This window comes from Miscanthus floridulus, chromosome 17, assembly GCF_019320115.1.
Source record: "Miscanthus floridulus cultivar M001 chromosome 17, ASM1932011v1, whole genome shotgun sequence".
Taxonomy (NCBI): domain Eukaryota; kingdom Viridiplantae; phylum Streptophyta; class Magnoliopsida; order Poales; family Poaceae; genus Miscanthus; species Miscanthus floridulus.
In genome coordinates, this window is record NC_089596.1 from 83,077,793 (window position 1) to 83,093,797 (window position 16,005).

The window sequence follows — 16,005 nt, forward strand, 5'->3', positions numbered from 1 at the left end:
CCGAGGCCAAACTGACGGGCCACAAAAGAAGGGTTGTAAAACTCATAGGTTGGAGGATTGCCTAGGATAGAGGAACCTTTAACCATTTTGCCATGACCATGACGAAATTCGGCTGGGAGAACACATGGCTTAATAAAGGAATTAAAGATCGCAACCGCTGTCTCGTCCGAATAGCCGGATTCAAATTAGGAATTTGAATGGAAAAGTCAGTTCATCATCCTCATTATAAGGTAGCCAAGTTAAGACTGGCCGCATCAAACCCTCTGTAAAGCTTTTTGAAGAGGTGGCCAACATCAAAGTCAATTATTATGGCCGATGCAGCCTCGCCATAGCTCGTACACTGTCGAGTTCTTCCTTCTTCATCTCTATATTCCTCATCAAAATTAGAAGAAGGAAAGCTCGGGTCTCTGAGATCAGGCCTTACAATCTTGTGCATGTACAAATTCAGTCATAATTGTATCAGCCCCCAAAGGCTGCTGATAGTCTACATTGGTTCATTCTTCAGTAATTAGGCAGCCACCTGGTATATCAGATGATAAGCAGCTCCTAGCAGATATTTTTCAAGAGGGATGTCCTTGCCTAATGCTAGGTGCTCCGCCATGAGTTTGTGACTATAAGTCGGACCATAAGACGACCCACAAAAGATGAATCTCTCCAACCACATATTTAGAAAAGCCACATATTCTCGTTCGCTGACAGATGATTCAGTCTCCAACATGATTCAGAATATAACTTGCCCATTCGGTGTTGTCTGCTATCTTGGCCAATCTTTTGGAGCTAACATTCAAGTACTCATAGGGTTGCACTGGTCCAGTAATTCTAAGGCCGAATCAACATATACACATCGGTCCAAAGTGATGGTCATTAGGCTGTGGCAAAAAATAAAAGCATTCAGAGCATTAGACCAGAAATAAAAAGCGGAGATCAAGAGTGAATTATTCCTCTCTATTTCGGACAATGAAAGTGGCAAACACTGGTTTCAGATCATAAAGCTCCCAGTCTCTGCCCTTTTTCGCAGATACCCTACGAAACCAATCTCTCCATCCCTTAGACGTTTTAGGCCAGTTTCTGAAGGGAGTTTTGTTCTAGGAAGATAAATCCACTATAGACTGTTTAAAGGGGATCTAGGTTGGTTTTTTGGACGGATAAAGTCAGATGGATCAGGATCGCCCATAGGTCCAAGAAAATAAACATTAGGGATGGCGGCTGATGGAATCAAGATCTCGTTCCTCATTTCCTAGAAATCGGATAAAATAAATTCAAGAAGAGAAGAAATACAGGGTAACGGCCGACGCTTGGAGAGGGGAAACTTGGAAACATACCTCAGGAACATAATCGTTGGTCGCCATTACGGTCGGAACATGTTCAAATCTAATGAAAATAGCTTGAATTAACAGCTCGATGGAACGGCGGATTTGCTAGGGTTTGAGGCCTCGGCGATAACAGCGCTGGCTGTTGGAGTTGGCTCAAGAAAAGAGGGAAAAGCAAAAAGGCCGAGTACGTCGAAAGAGGTACTATTGGGATGTTGTATAAGACTCGGACCGGAAAGTCAGGAGTTATGCGTATATCTCGGGATAGAGCGGTTACGGCGTGATAGACCAATGAACTAGAATTTTAGAATAAAACCATTTTATCTTAAAATTGGGGGGGCATTTGTTTACACCAAAATTTAGGAAAAGGACGCGGGAACTCGCAGGCTTCCAAGGTTGTGCCAATCAAGGAATCGATTGAATGAGGATCGATGTCAGCTAATTCAGATACGACTCTGGAATCGGATCTCTTGGAATGACGTCAGTGGATAGCGATGATGAACTACGGTTGGCATTAGGAAATTATATATCGGACTCAGCAAGAAGGGAAAGATTAGAGTCCAAGTTATCTTATATTAGAAATATTTTCGTTTATGCCAAAGATTGTAACGAATCGTGCTCGAGTAGAATTCATATTTAGACTCCGGGTATAAATATCAGACCTCGACAATTGTAAAAACAACAATCGATCTAATATACAAATTATTTACTTTTTTGGCTCCGGCCACCCCTTAGGAGTAGGAGTAGAATAGATCTCGGCGAGTTCTTTAGCAGGTACGGCTGCATCGATCCGGTCGACCTTCACTGCTTGTTGTAAGTACCGTCATGGCTTATACCTCTATTCATACGGCTGTATCGATCCGATCGGCCTCCACTGCGACTCTGGTATAAGTTAGTTATCGATTCTTGCCTAGTTCAAGTATGGCTGCATCGATCCAGTCGACCCCCACTGCATGAACTAGATCAAGATCAAGTTATCGGCTCTACCATAGAATGACAGTATTTGGTAGATTCATTAAGTTACCGATATTACTTATTGCTTGCATTATTTATCTGAATTATAGTAATATCACTCTGTCCGATTGGGATTGATCTAGATCGGCCTTATATCTTGTTTAACCCATCGTTTGTTAATCTAAAACTGATCTAATCTGTATATTAAACGATGAGTTACGTTTTATCTACTGTTTTACATCAATCTTGATCGTGCATAGCATGCGGTTAAAGCATGTTATGTCTTGAATAGATTTATTAGCTAGCGAAAACCGTTTCATGGTCCGTTATCACAGCCTGTGTGATTCTACCTCATACCCCACTATTAGCACCGTGGAGTGGGGATCATTATTCGATAGATCTATTCCTGATAAGGCATGACTTTAACTGTGCGCTATGCCTGAATCGACTGTTTTAGCCGATATCGAATGCTTTCGCGAATAGTTCGCATCATGAGACCGTTGAAGTAAAGATATGTTGAAAGATGTGTTATCCCCATGATCTTATTATTGTATTACGGCTGCATGATTCCGCCTTATCCCACTGATATTAGTAATAAGTTAGGGTCAGTCGATTCTATTGTTATTTCTATGGCCTGTATGATTCTGCCTCGTGCCCCACTGGTTATAGCGATATATGAGATCTAACATGTTTATTAGATTTATCTTTATTAAACGGTTAAATAGTGTTGAATTGTTAATCATTGACTTCAGCATAAACCAATCATTGTTGACATCTTATTGCCATTGATTAATATCTGCTCAAATAACGATATTTATCTTGAATGATAACCGATTCTTTTTATACAACCCAATGAGCTTTAATCGATGTATTCTAATGAATATGCTGGAATCGACTTTTAATCGATCTCCTTTCATATCGGCTCCTAGAGCCGCACATTCGGGACTGTTTGACAACACCGGCAAGTTCCGCCCTTAATTACTGATAAGCTTTCTCTCCTTATCAATTACAGTGTCAAATTGACTGGCACGTCTCGGGAGAAGTGCGCAGGATCGACCATTCCTGCACTGAAGCTAGGCGGATCTACAGCTCTATCGAGCAGATCCTTCTAGCTTGCTGCGTGTGTCATCAGCACGGAACAAAAATTCTGTGTCGACAATAACCATACCCACTTTACTTTGATATAATTGCAGGGTGGAGAGCTCCTAATTTTGTCAAATTTAATATAAGAGATAACAAGGCTACCATGGAACACATTAGTCTATATGCTAATAAATCTTGTATTTGAGAATTTATACCACATAAAGAATAAATCAACTTCTAATTATAGCGATAAAGTACTTGTCTAGATACCTTCCGATTTATTATTTAAATATATATATTCATCTCAATCTACGTATATCAAAATAGATTAAAATATAATTAAACTAAATTCCATTACACTCTACTCCAACGCATATGTATTGAAAACTTCTACCCGCTTCCGAGCTCGGACCAGGGAGCGCCGATACACGACACGGAAACCGAGTACCAGTACACTCTTCCACCTCCCAGTTCGGCCCCGGCTCCGCATCTCTCTCTCTCGCCCTGCCGTGTGCCGTCTCCGGAGCTGCTCTCACCTCCCCACGCGCGCGCCCTCCCCGTCTCCGTCCCCCACCCGCTCGGCGCTCGCGCAGGTAATTTCCGTGCTCCCCCGCGCTGATCCGCTCCTAGGGTTTCGGCGCCTCGCTGGATCGAGGAGAATTCCGAGGTCCCCCCTCGCTGACTCCCTACCCCCCGCTGTTCCAGTCCTTCCAGATTCCCTCGTCCGGGGAGCGGCGCTAGCGCTGAGGCCTCGCACCGATGAGCTCGGGGGCCGTCGCGGCCTCGGATCCTGGGGGTGGCGAGACGAAGCTGGTGGCGGGCGCTGACGTCACGATGTCGGAAGCTGAGAGCGAGGTGCCTGCTTTCGCCGCCGATGTGAAAGTGGAAGGGAAGGCTCCGTTGGCGATGGATGTGGCTCATGAAGGGGGAGATGTGGCGGTGACCGACCCGCTCTACGCGACCGAGTCGGCTGGTATGGTTGGTGCCGAAGGGCCCGGAGATGAGCCCGTGGAGGGCGTGGAGGCGGTGAACGGAGAGGACGGTGGCGAGGAGGGGACGCTAGAAGCGGGAGCTGGTGGTCTGCTGACTGAGACGGAGAGGAAGCCGGTTCTGGTGGTAGATGTGGCTGCTGCTGCTGATTCTGCGACTCCTGAACATGCTGAAGCCGGTAAGGAGACCGCTCAGAGCCCTGTGCTTGTAGGTGTGCTGCCTACTGATGGCACCGTTTTAACTAAACATCTTGAATTGTATTCACCTATTCCATTTCAGAATCCAACGAACTTGAAGAAAATCTTGTAAATGCAGAGCCTGGGAGAAAGAATAATGAAAGCGATAATGGCGTAGCACATTCTGATACGGAAATACAGAACAATGTGCCTGGTGACATAGAGGGAAGCTCCAAGGAACATGAAGGTGATGGAGCACCTGCAGTTGACCAGCCGGATAACGCATCTGAAATGCTCCCACAGACAAGTGAGCAGCTTACTGACAGCGGAAATGGCCCGGACAGCAACTTAGAGGCTGCTAGTCTGGGGAATGTTCATCAGGGTGCTAGATACTGCTTGCCTCTTCTTGATAAAGGCGGGTTTCAAGTTACTGATCTTGTCTGGGGTAAAGTGAAAAGTCATCCTTGGTGGCCTGGTGAAATTTTTGATCCATCGGATGCATCTGAATTGGCGCTGAAGCATCAGAAAAAGGGCAGCCACTTGGTAGCTTATTTTGGTGACAATACTTTTGCATGGTGCGATGAATCCCAGTTGAAGCCTTTTGTAACAAATTATTCACAAATGGAGAAACAGAGCACTTCAGATGCCTTTGTTGGGTCAGTTAATAATGCACTTGAAGAACTCTCAAGGCGGATACTGTCAGGTATGAGCTGCTCTTGTTTGCCAGAAGAGCTTGCTGATAATGGCATGTCCTACACGGTTGATAATGCTGGGCTCAAGGATGGAGTTACTTGCTCTGCAGTTAATCGGCCCGAGATCTTAAACTGTTTCAGTCCACAAAACCTTCTTCATTATATTAAGGAGTTAGCTCTATTTCCTGGCCAAGGAGGTGATCTGTTGGAGTTAGTGATAGCGTGTTCTCAACTTACTTCTTTCTATCGATCTAAGGGATGTCCTGAACTTGCATCATTTCAAACTGGCGATGCGTGGGTTGAGGATGGTGATGGTCTGGATGGTACAGACACTTTATCCACCCAGAATGTAATGGTCGAGGAGCCTGTGATTAATGAAGTGCGTCCTACTCAAGAGAAGCCCAAAAGGGGCAGGGGGAGACCTCGGAAACAAAAACCTGGTGATGGCCAGGTGGTGATGGAGAAAAGAAGCACATCTAATCAGATCAATGATACTAGCTACAATGAGAAACAAGTGGGTATGGACTTTGATGACTATGACAACTTACAGAACAAGAAGAAAAGAAACTTCGACTCATTTGAAGATTCAGAGAAGTCATCAGCTCCAACTGGTGGTAGTTCCTTCAAGATCGGTGAGTGTATTCGGCGAGCCGCAAGCCAGCTGACAGGATCTTCATCCATTATGAAGGCTCAGAATGAACCAACAGCCTATAAGAATGCTGCTGAAGGAGAGAATGGGGAATTTGATATCTCTAGTGACTGATGCTGGTGATGAACTTACTGTGGAGAAACGAGCGAAAAGGAGACGTCTGCACAGAAATCACACTGCAGATCCCAAGGAATTACTATCACAGTTATGCATGGTTGCAACAGAGCCAATGAATGGATATAGTTTCTCACCAATGATAATCAGTTACTTCAATGATTACAGAAACTATATTGTTTCTACAACTACTGAAGCTAACATTGTTGATAAAGGTACATCTAGGAGAGGGAGGAAGAGAAAAGAAGTTTTACCTTCTCCTGAGGTAGAGACAACGGACCATATGCAGGACTCGTACTGGTCCGGATTGAGCTTGCATAATCATCCAATTGATGACCTCAGAAAAGAGAGTCCCAATACAAGGCCAAGACGTAGGCGGAGATCCTCAAGACATGCATATGTACCTTTGTCGGAACTTGGGGATCCGGTTCCTAAAAAACAGATACAAGTGATGGAAAGATCCATCATCCATGTTGATGAGAAGATGGTTGATGAGTTGAAGCCCACTGCACTTGTTTTGAGCTTTGGCAGATCAGCTGCTATTCCTTCAGAACCTGGATCTTGTTAAGATGTTCAGTCGCTATGGACCACTGAAAGAAAGGGAGACAGAAGTACACAAGGAAACAAAAACTGTTAAAGTTGTCTTTAAAAAGCGTGCCGATGCTGAAAGGGCTTTTAGTGTTGCTGGCAAGTATGGCACTTTTGGACCTTCGCTTCGAAGTTATCGTCTTGTCAATATGCCATTTTCTCTAGAGACACTATCAGCAAATAATCCTGTGAAAAACCCTGAAGATCGTGACATGGAGATTCCAGGTAAACATTCTTTCAATTTACATGTCTATATTCTGTTTCAAAATATGGGGCATTATATTAGTTGTTTATTTGTTAGGATTTAAAAAGTCAAACCTCATAATTCTTTTACCAATATTACTCAAATTATATGCATGCTTAGGACATAAAAGTTGTATCAACGGATTCACATTCCACATATAGTTCAACACAAGTTGGTTTTGCAGCAATTGATGGTATATTATAAGAGTAGTTGATAGTCAAAGTATACTTCTAATTGCTTTTTTTAAAATCCTAATATGCCTTAGAAAAAGAAATGGAGGCAGTATTTAACAAAGTTACTCTGCAGCTTCCATAAAATTAAATGCTTAATTCTGCCATGTGATCATGCCTTTTCTCTAGGTTTGACTAAGTCCGAAGTTCCTAAGGATTCCATGGAAGTTGACCTGATGCAGAAAACAGATAAAGTAGAAGTTGCAGGAGAGCTGTCGTCTGAAGAAGTTGAGACTGTGAGGCAAACTTCTCAAGTGGAAGCTGCAGACAGTGCATTTGTCAGTCAAGTTGACAGGCTTGAGAAAGCTGGAAAGATTGACGCCGAGCTAATTGGCCATGTTAATCAAATTGGGAAAGGTACGCAAGCTGCATCTGTACCTGAAGCGTCGTCTCAGCAAGTTGGCGATGTTGAGCAAGCTTACATTCAAAAGGAAGTTTCAATCAGTGATCTACCCACAGAGACAGAAACCTTACATTCTGATGCTATAATAAAAGAGTTGCCTCAGAATGCTCCAGATAATATGCAAACGGATGTTGTAGTCGAAGCTCCAAAACAGAGTCACATTTCAGGAGATAATGCCGTATTTGAAGCAGACACTGAAGCACCAAGTACTGCACAAGATCATACTGTGGATGATACTGGGAATGAAGTTCTAGAAGAGCATATGGTATCTCCTGAGTTATTACAAAGTCAAACCTCTGGTGAGAAACTAGTGGGACAGACAGTAACTGAACAAAAAGTGGGACCTGAAGATCCAAAGTCACAATCTGAAAAATTTGCTGCTGAACCTTTCGTACAAGGTGCAGTTGAGCAAGTAGAAGTTGAAGTGGAATCCAAAACTACTGTTGAAGTATCAGGCGAACAAGGCTATAGTATTGAGCAGACTGTTCAAGTGGAAGCTGTAATTGAAGCATCAGGTGGACAACTTGAGGTGGGAAGACAAATTTCTGAAGATGAATCTATGGCTGATGCAACTACTGAGCACTCTACGGTCATGGTTGATGAAACTGTGGAGGCAGAAGTAGTACCAGTCCAGGAGAATATAGAGAATGCTGCTGCTGCTGCTGTAGGAGTAGTTGAGGAGACTGCTGAAGGTGAAACTAAGGAGGAAGCGCCAGACGAGAAGGGGAAAATAGAACATAAAGAATATGCTGACAAATTAGCTAAGGAGACCAGGGCAGGTGAAGTTACACTTGAGGCACCAGATGAGAAAACAGAAAATAAAGCAGATGCTGACACACTAGCTGGGGAGACCAAAGAAGTTGAAATTACAGTAGGGGCACCAGATGAGAAAATAGCAAATAAAGATATTGGGGAGACAACCGAAGGTCAAACTACAGCTGGAGCACCAGTTGAAGAAGCTATAACAGCTGACGAAATGGTAGAGGATGTTAAGGTGCTAGATGATAAATCTACAGCAGCTGAGAAACCTGTAGAGAATGCCACAGTTGTGACACATGAGAATTCAACTACAGTTGAGAAGACTCTGCAGGATGCCATTGTAGCCAGCAGATACAAATACCACCAACTCTGAAAAAACTGCTGTGGGTGCCACAGCTAAAGCACTAGATGAGGATGCTCCAGCGGTGGTGAAGACTATAGAGGATACCACGGTTGAGGCACCAGATGTACAAGCAGGTGCAAGTGAGTAAACCAGCTTAGCAAACCTTGCGCTCCTGTCAGTGTCTGTTGATATCAACGTAGTCTGCTCAACTGATTCTCTCGTCTAGATGATGCAGTCTGTATAGAAAAACGGAAATCACTTTAGCATCATAAGGCTATTAGGTATTAGTAACCAGGGCGTCTACATCTCTGTCCCTTTTTTCCTATATAAACTTCATCTAGTTGTATTGGACGCGCACGTGTTGGTTTGTCATAAACACAATTTCCTCCTGTCAGTTCAGTGCTCAGGCGATCAGTAACTGAGTGAAGGCCTTAAATATACGGAGTATCAGATAGGGGGAAGGCATGTTCATTCCTACATTTAACGGTTAGGCTTGGGAGTCTTTGGGCTATGTACTGGGGTCAGATGATTTTTGTACCATTTGTCATTTTTAACGTGTTCTGGAATCCTTTATAATATCACGTAGAATATTTTAGACAATTCTGTCTGCTCACTGATCATCGAAGTTTGGTGACTATTTAGCAGTATTTTTGGGGGTGTATGCATGTTTCATTCGATCATGCTTGGAAGCAATGGAATTTATTACTCTTTTGAATAATTTTGTCCCAAAGAGACTAGGCCTTCGTGCTCTGGTAGTGACGGTAAATGCTACTCTCTATGTTTTCTTGCTCGCTGGTCTCTTGCTACTGCATATTGTGCTCTGGCGGTGAATGTAATGGAACTGTGATGCTACTATGTGCTACAGTAATATACTATATGTTTTCTTGCTCGCTGGCTGCTGCATATTTGAAATGCACATTCGAAAGTACATGGCCGGTAGTTAGTCATGGTCGATCTGGGCCCTAGTCTATGCTGCCGAGTCTCTATACGACTATACCTGTATGGCTATATAATATGACTCAGAACAATAGTCATCTTCACACTATTGGCGGTGTCGAGTGGACGGATGAAGCCCGCCTTCACACGACTGGCGGTGTCGAGTGGGGTGGCTCACAAAGGATTTTGTTTTTCGGCTTTGGAAGTACGTTCCTTCAGGATTTCAAATGGTGGTACGGTAAAATGGAATGATGGGACCACGAAAATACGGCAATACGCGTAATTATTACGGCCTACAGTAAATATGTTTGTGCACGCCCACAATCTTTTTTTTTCCCTATTACACGAGCATCCAAAGTTGGTTACAAGGGCATCCAAAGTTGGTTACGACTAAAGCATCTCTTCTCAAAGTTCAATACACAAGTCTTGACACAATTACACAATATTTATGCCTCCCAATAGAAATACATGTAACCAAATGACAGCTGAAAGACCAATCATTAAGTTATTCTTAATAATATACATACAACAACGGCGCTAGCTCACAACCGAAACTACTTTCAGGGAAGCGATTTACACCTAGCAAGCTGCCTCGTCAGTTCTTGCAGATAAAAACGGACCTATCGGGGGTGATTGGTTACTCTTTAATGGTCGCCGCAGGTGTCTTAGTAAATAACCCACCTGTGTCGTAAATGTAGCAACACATGAGATACTGTGTATCATGGCAACATATAGCAATTGGATGAAAGCATGAGCTTGTACCTCGGGGAAGAGCAGCTGTAGCAGAAAAGGTCCAGATCTTCATTAGTTTGAGATATCCCCGTTATGGTACTGGAGAAGGGAAAGAGGGGGACTATCAGCAATCATATGCCAACCGCAGCATGACCCAAAAAAAAACATTGATAGATGAACAAAAAAACCATAACATATGTAGATATCATTATGTGTGGAACAAATACTGAAAATTGTTAGTGGGGGGCACCTCAAGAGTCATTACAGATAAGCAGATGGAGCAATTTGTTGTGGGGGCACCTTGTTAGTCATTACTCATTACAGCTAGGCAAATGGAACATGTGAACTGATTTGCACATCTGCGATAAAATTAAGGGTGCTAATCTGCCAATCCAACATGTTCAAGTTTTCAACCCAGTAAATAAACAATTCTAGCACAGACCCAAGCTATACATTGTCAAGAAAACAGCAACTGTCAAGAAAATTTAATGTCAATCACCTGAGGTTGCATATAACCCATTCCTTGGTTGTATGCTCCTTGTTGGCCCATCTAAAAAGAGCAGAAACAGTTAGCTTCGCAGTGTGATCAAAAGAATGAAAACGAAAAGGCCAAGAAAACTAACCCCTTGTGCAGCTGAGCTACTTCCTCCCACATGACCAAGGGCATCCTTTTTAATTGAGCCATCGCCGGGTTTTGCAGTTAACTTGCTATCACCCTGTTGGTTGTCAAAGAATCAAGAGCAGAGTAATGTTCATTATATTATATCTCAGATTCTATAAGCTTGGTAGCTAAATCAAGGATAATAAGAAAAGCTACTCCTATACCCTCTAGAAAGGAAAAAAAATCAGATCCCTGTACCAAGCATTGTACAGGAGTGGAAACTCGCTAAACAGTCAGTGAAACCAAATTCATATCTGTATCAGAATCAGGTGGAGGTCAAATCTATTAGGCAACCATACAGTAGTTTGTTTCACTCAATTTTTATTGACCTGCCAGTAAGGAATCAATACATGAACTAGCCGAACTAGATTCGTTTACAAAAAGATATCTTCAGTACTCCATGACATTCAGAACCAATTCAACTGTGCACATGTGCTTCGAGTCAGGGTGAAAACAGGATCAGCTAGCTAAAATTACCAAGGCCAATTCTAACAACAAAATTCCACGGTATAAAACATTTACAGACCAGTGTCTTAAAATATGAAAAACAATAGAGTAATTCACCATCAGACAAAATTATATTATGAAATACAACTCAAAGTGCTTAATACCACATACCTCCATCTGCAATCCGTGATGCCATCCACCAGACAGAAGACCAAAAGAGAAACCTCATTAGACACATGATTCAACCAATAAAATAGGGCATATAAAAAAATAAACTACATAAACTCTGGACCCTAAGCAAGATCGTATATGACCTAGAGTGGAATAGTTTCGGGTATCTTTAGCAGTAAAAGTATGTTTTTCAAGTAACTAAAAGCTTGCACTACAGGATGTTCTAATTATACTATTACAGGACCTCTTATGAATTCCATTTGCATTACATCTAAACTTTCATCGTAGAACAGACACAGAGGGTTGTGAGTAGATATACTATCTTCCCCCAGTACGAGTGTTACTCAGCCCCATGTAAGAACAGTAAAGAGAGGTTTCGATCACTGTTCAGTGTTCAATGGATAAAAGTGCTTTCGAATTGGCTCACCTTATAAACCTAAGACAAAACTACTTGGGGGAAAGCAGCTCTTTCTGAATATGTTTACTAGCAGTATTTACTACATAGGAACAGGGGTCTCTTTATATCCTCAACTAATGTTTACTAGCAGTATTTACTACATAGGAACATGGGGTCTCTTTATAAAGCAGTACAAATATGTACCAGAAGCATCGGGAGGGAAGTGGGTAGCTCATTTATCACTTATCATGCTCATGCCCAATAAGATTATTTAAGTTTCAATCAGAGGTACAGTCGAGGTGACAGATTGGTGATTGCACAACATGACCCCCAAATCCGATTAACCCAAAGTACCCAACACCTTCATAAGTACGCACCTCTCTGTACTTCTGCAGGTACACCTTGAGGGGTTCAATGTAGTCCTCAAACCCCAACGTGGCCATGGCCCACAGCAGGTCGTCGCCGTTGATGGTCTTCCGCTTCTCCCTCTGGCACTTGTCACTCGCTCTGCAAAGAGCAGACCCAAAACGTGGACGTGGACAAGTCAACACAAAACCGCCACCCAAGCTAAAGCCCGAAACGCCACTCCAAATTCGCAACAAGCCAAGCAAACAGAGGATTAGTCGGAGTCAGCCGCGGCTGAGGCACTTACTCGCTAGTGATGAAGGAGATGAACTCGGAGACGCACTCCTGCACGGTCTCCTTGGCGTCCTTGGCGATCTTCCCGTTAGCCGGGATGGCCTTCTTCATGATGCGACTGATGTTGGCGATGGGCAGGAACCTGTCCTGCTCCCTGACGCTGCCACCACCCCCACCTCCGCCGCCCCTGGGGCTCCCGCTCTCGTGGCTCCCGCCGCCGCCCCCGGGGCTCGCCGGAGCGTCCGCCATGAGCTCCTGTTGCACTGCAGGACCACCACCGAAACCGAAACCCTAGATCCATCAGCTCCATCTCAGCGCGCCGGACCCTAGGCCCTCGCGGAGGGGTTTGGAGAGGGGAGGAGGCGTACCTTATATAAGCGAGGGCGCGAGCGACGTGGAGGGAGGGGAGAGCGAGGTGGTGAGCGCGCGCGCAGGGGAGGGCGGAGGGGGGAAGCGACCGAGCAGAGAGAGCTGCGGTGAGGGAGGCGAGTGGGAGATCGGACGCTGGAGAAGAGAAGTCGGCCCGGGAGGGTGCGATGCGAGGGTGGAGGTATCCGGGCCGTTCGTGGACTATTTATAGCACGCCGTGGGTGCTGCCGCGTGGGTGCGAGAGGGAGAACCCGGTGCACCCTGGACCCGGCGCAGGGTAGTTGGTGTTCAGCAGGGGGGTAGTTGGTGTTCACTGTTCAGGGGGGAGAGAGAGAGAGAGTCTTCTGAGTTTTTGCCTTTTTGGCATGTGTTTTCGGTGGTTTGTCCTGTTCGCCAATAGGACCGGAGGAAGCTTTCGCAAGACTATTCCCCTGCTCTTTAATTTCCGATGCGCTGAGGCTAAAAAATGCCAAAAAAAAAAGAGAAGAAGAAGAAGAAAACCTCAAACTATATTTTTTTTTAAAGAAAGCTATTATTAAACCTCAAAAGCAGGCAAGGAGCCAGCGGTGGGGGTAGGGGGCTCCAGCCCCCTACCGCTCGCGAGCAAGCGAAGCCCCGTAGAGCCGCCGTCTGAAATTTCAGTTGTAGATGTACAGGTAGGAGGAGCTGAGATTTGATGAACCTCTTTTTTTGCTAATTACCGTTGTTTAGCCCCTCCTAAATTTTTTCTCAGCTTCGTCCCTGCTCAAAAGCAATCATTCGAGATGATAAAAAGCCTCAAAGAGCAACTTACGACTTCTGCCTAACATGAGACACACAACCAACAAAAGAGTTGAAACCTAACACAATCTTTGTGATATCAATTCGTAAGCTAGACCGCCACCCATGTATCTGGGAGAAAAAAAATCCTTAGCCATCCACATCAACTGTTATAGTACCGCTACAACTATATCCTACAAATTTGGCTTGTGTGACAAAAATATCTTCTTATTTTTCTAAATGGATTGAAGACATTTATCAATCAAAATAGATGATATTGAGGACAAGGCAAGAACTGAAATTTGTCATTCTGAATCTGATTTGTGCTTCTTTAGTTGTGTAAGGTAAATTATGTATATATATGTTCTTCTTTAAGATGACACGAACAATCCTTGTAAGAGTGTACCAGGATGATAGTGACATTGGTCATCACTCATGAGGTTTGCATTTGAGAGATAAGGCAAACTTATGAGCAAGTATGTCTTCAACGGATGTGAGCAATCGTGTCCAGAGGTAGTGTGATGTGTAGTTTGTTGTCACACTAGAGACCTAACATAGTATGCCAATCGTTCTTTATGAACGACCTGAATCTCTCTCATCAACCTTATCTCCTAGAGCGTGAAATTTTTTCCCCACACCACCTCACTCCCTTACGTCTTTTTTTTGTCTCGACTCTCTCCCATGCCACCGCCCTATTCCACTCCCTTGGTGTGGCTGCCTCAGCGTGACAAAAGCCCTTCAGCCTAGCGTTCGCCCCCTTCCTTTCTCTTGGCGAGGCCCATTCAATGCATCTCATTCCCTCTCGACGAGGCACTCGTCCCCGCAGCGGCTCCCCTCCTCGTGTCGTTTTCAATGCTCCTCGCTCTCCTCTCATGCCCCCCATAACTCAGTAGGTTAGAAAGATGGTGGATATGACCAAATGACGAGTGGGTCTCATATGCCAGTGTCTGCACCTCCCATAGCTTAGTCGATTGGAACGATGGTGGATATGTCCGAATGATGAGCAAGTCCCAACTACCATTGTCTATTAGAACAGATTTGGAAGCCTGATTTAAGGTATCATGGTAGAATAGATAAAAAAACAGACTAAAAAGTAAGAGGAGCCCTTAAATAAAAAATAGAGACCTTGATTTAATGGCTCCTAATACAAGTTGGGTTGTCAAATTGTTTGTTGTTACATAGAATGGACATTTGCCTTGATACATTTAGCAATACTAACACCTGTCTATGAACAAATTCGAGCGCCGAATTCGTTGTCACGTCAGAGAGTGAAACGTCCGTGGCATTTCAATGGATACATTTAGCAATACTAACACTTGCTTTATGACTTGTTGGCCCCGTTCATTTGGAGGAATCTGGAAGAATTTATGAGAGAAAAACACTGTTTTTGATGAAAAAAAAACGGATCAAGCCGGATTTAAGGACGCGCGAACAGAGCCGTTAGCAAATTGAACCTCCGTGACTATGTTTGTCGGTACATACAGTACTTTTTATGGGATATAGCCGGTGTTCGGCTGGCTGGCTGGTGCTGGCCAGCCCACTCACGCGGCCACTGTTCGCATAAACAGTTTCTTTCAGCTAGAACAATATTTTTCTCTCACAACAAATCAGCTTGAACAATATTTTGACTTTTTTTATCAGCCTCATAATCATTACTTGTAAGCGTGTGGACGTTTCCGCATTACCTGTTTTTCCTAAGTTCGTCTTATACTCTTATAGCTACCTTTATCACAACTTAAATAAAAAAGATTACTCACTTAGCATGATATAGTATTTCTTTACCTCCCCCACATCCAAGTCCGAATTTACGGAGTACACCGTATCACAAATTCATGCCTAATACATGTAAAAACATCGAACAGTGAACCACACAATAGATGTACACAGTTTGACAGGTGTTCACTTTTCCTATTTGCTAGTGACGCGTCGCTAGCTCTTCCATTAATCACAAGGTACGACGACAACAGCCTATGAGCTCCACAGCTTTCCTAGACATTTTCTTACTCATTTCTTGCGAAGCTTTTAGACAACCAATGAACGGGTTTACTTACCCGAAAGATCAAGTCATAAAGCTGAAAAGGGCTATAAAAAATCACACCCAAGCAATGATTTCTGATAAGATATCAATCAAGGACGCTTTTGAAGGCAAGGAGTTGCGACATCTGCAAACAAGCGTATTATCCTCGGACAGAATACAGTTAAACTATAGCTTCTTTTGTTCCTGAAATCAGACTGTATTGCTAACTCCTTTTGTTTGAAAAAGTGATTGTGGCCAGAGCCATTTATCTGCACGAAAAGGCTTCTGGGCGAAGCAACAGCGTATATTAAACTATATCGCCTTGAGGGATACGGCTGTACA

General features: G+C 43.7%; 1 protein-coding gene and 1 pseudogene across 1 annotated transcript; one reads left to right on the forward strand and one right to left on the reverse strand.

Annotated features, from left to right (window-relative positions):
- The first annotated feature begins 3,737 nt into the window (after window positions 1–3,737).
- Window positions 3,738–9,242, forward strand: LOC136516323 (PWWP domain-containing protein 1-like; annotated as a pseudogene).
- A 495-nt stretch (window positions 9,243–9,737) lies between these two features.
- Window positions 9,738–13,059, reverse strand: LOC136516476 (nuclear transcription factor Y subunit B). The gene is made up of 8 exons (XM_066509877.1): window positions 12,887–13,059; window positions 12,532–12,781; window positions 12,257–12,386; window positions 11,483–11,488; window positions 10,827–10,919; window positions 10,703–10,753; window positions 10,234–10,302; window positions 9,738–10,152 (listed from the first exon to the last, which is right to left on the reverse strand). The coding sequence occupies exons 2-7, from the start codon at window positions 12,765–12,767 to the stop codon at window positions 10,276–10,278; spliced, it is 543 nt and encodes a 180-aa protein (XP_066365974.1). The 5' UTR covers window positions 12,768–12,781; window positions 12,887–13,059; the 3' UTR covers window positions 9,738–10,152; window positions 10,234–10,275.
- Window positions 13,060–16,005: the final 2,946 nt, after the last annotated feature.

Excerpts from the sequence above, each read along its gene's own strand:
- LOC136516476 (XM_066509877.1), bottom strand. The coding sequence starts at position 12,767 with ATGGCGGACGCTCCGGCGAGCCCCGGGGGCGGCGGCGGGAGCCACGAG. Across the intron at positions 12,387-12,531 it reads ATCTCCTTCATCACTAGCGA|AGCGAGTGACAAGTGCCAGA; the intron begins GTAAGTGCCTCA and ends TGCTCTTTGCAG. Across the intron at positions 10,754-10,826 it reads GTAGCTCAGCTGCACAAGGG|ATGGGCCAACAAGGAGCATA; the intron begins GTTAGTTTTCTT and ends TGCTCTTTTTAG.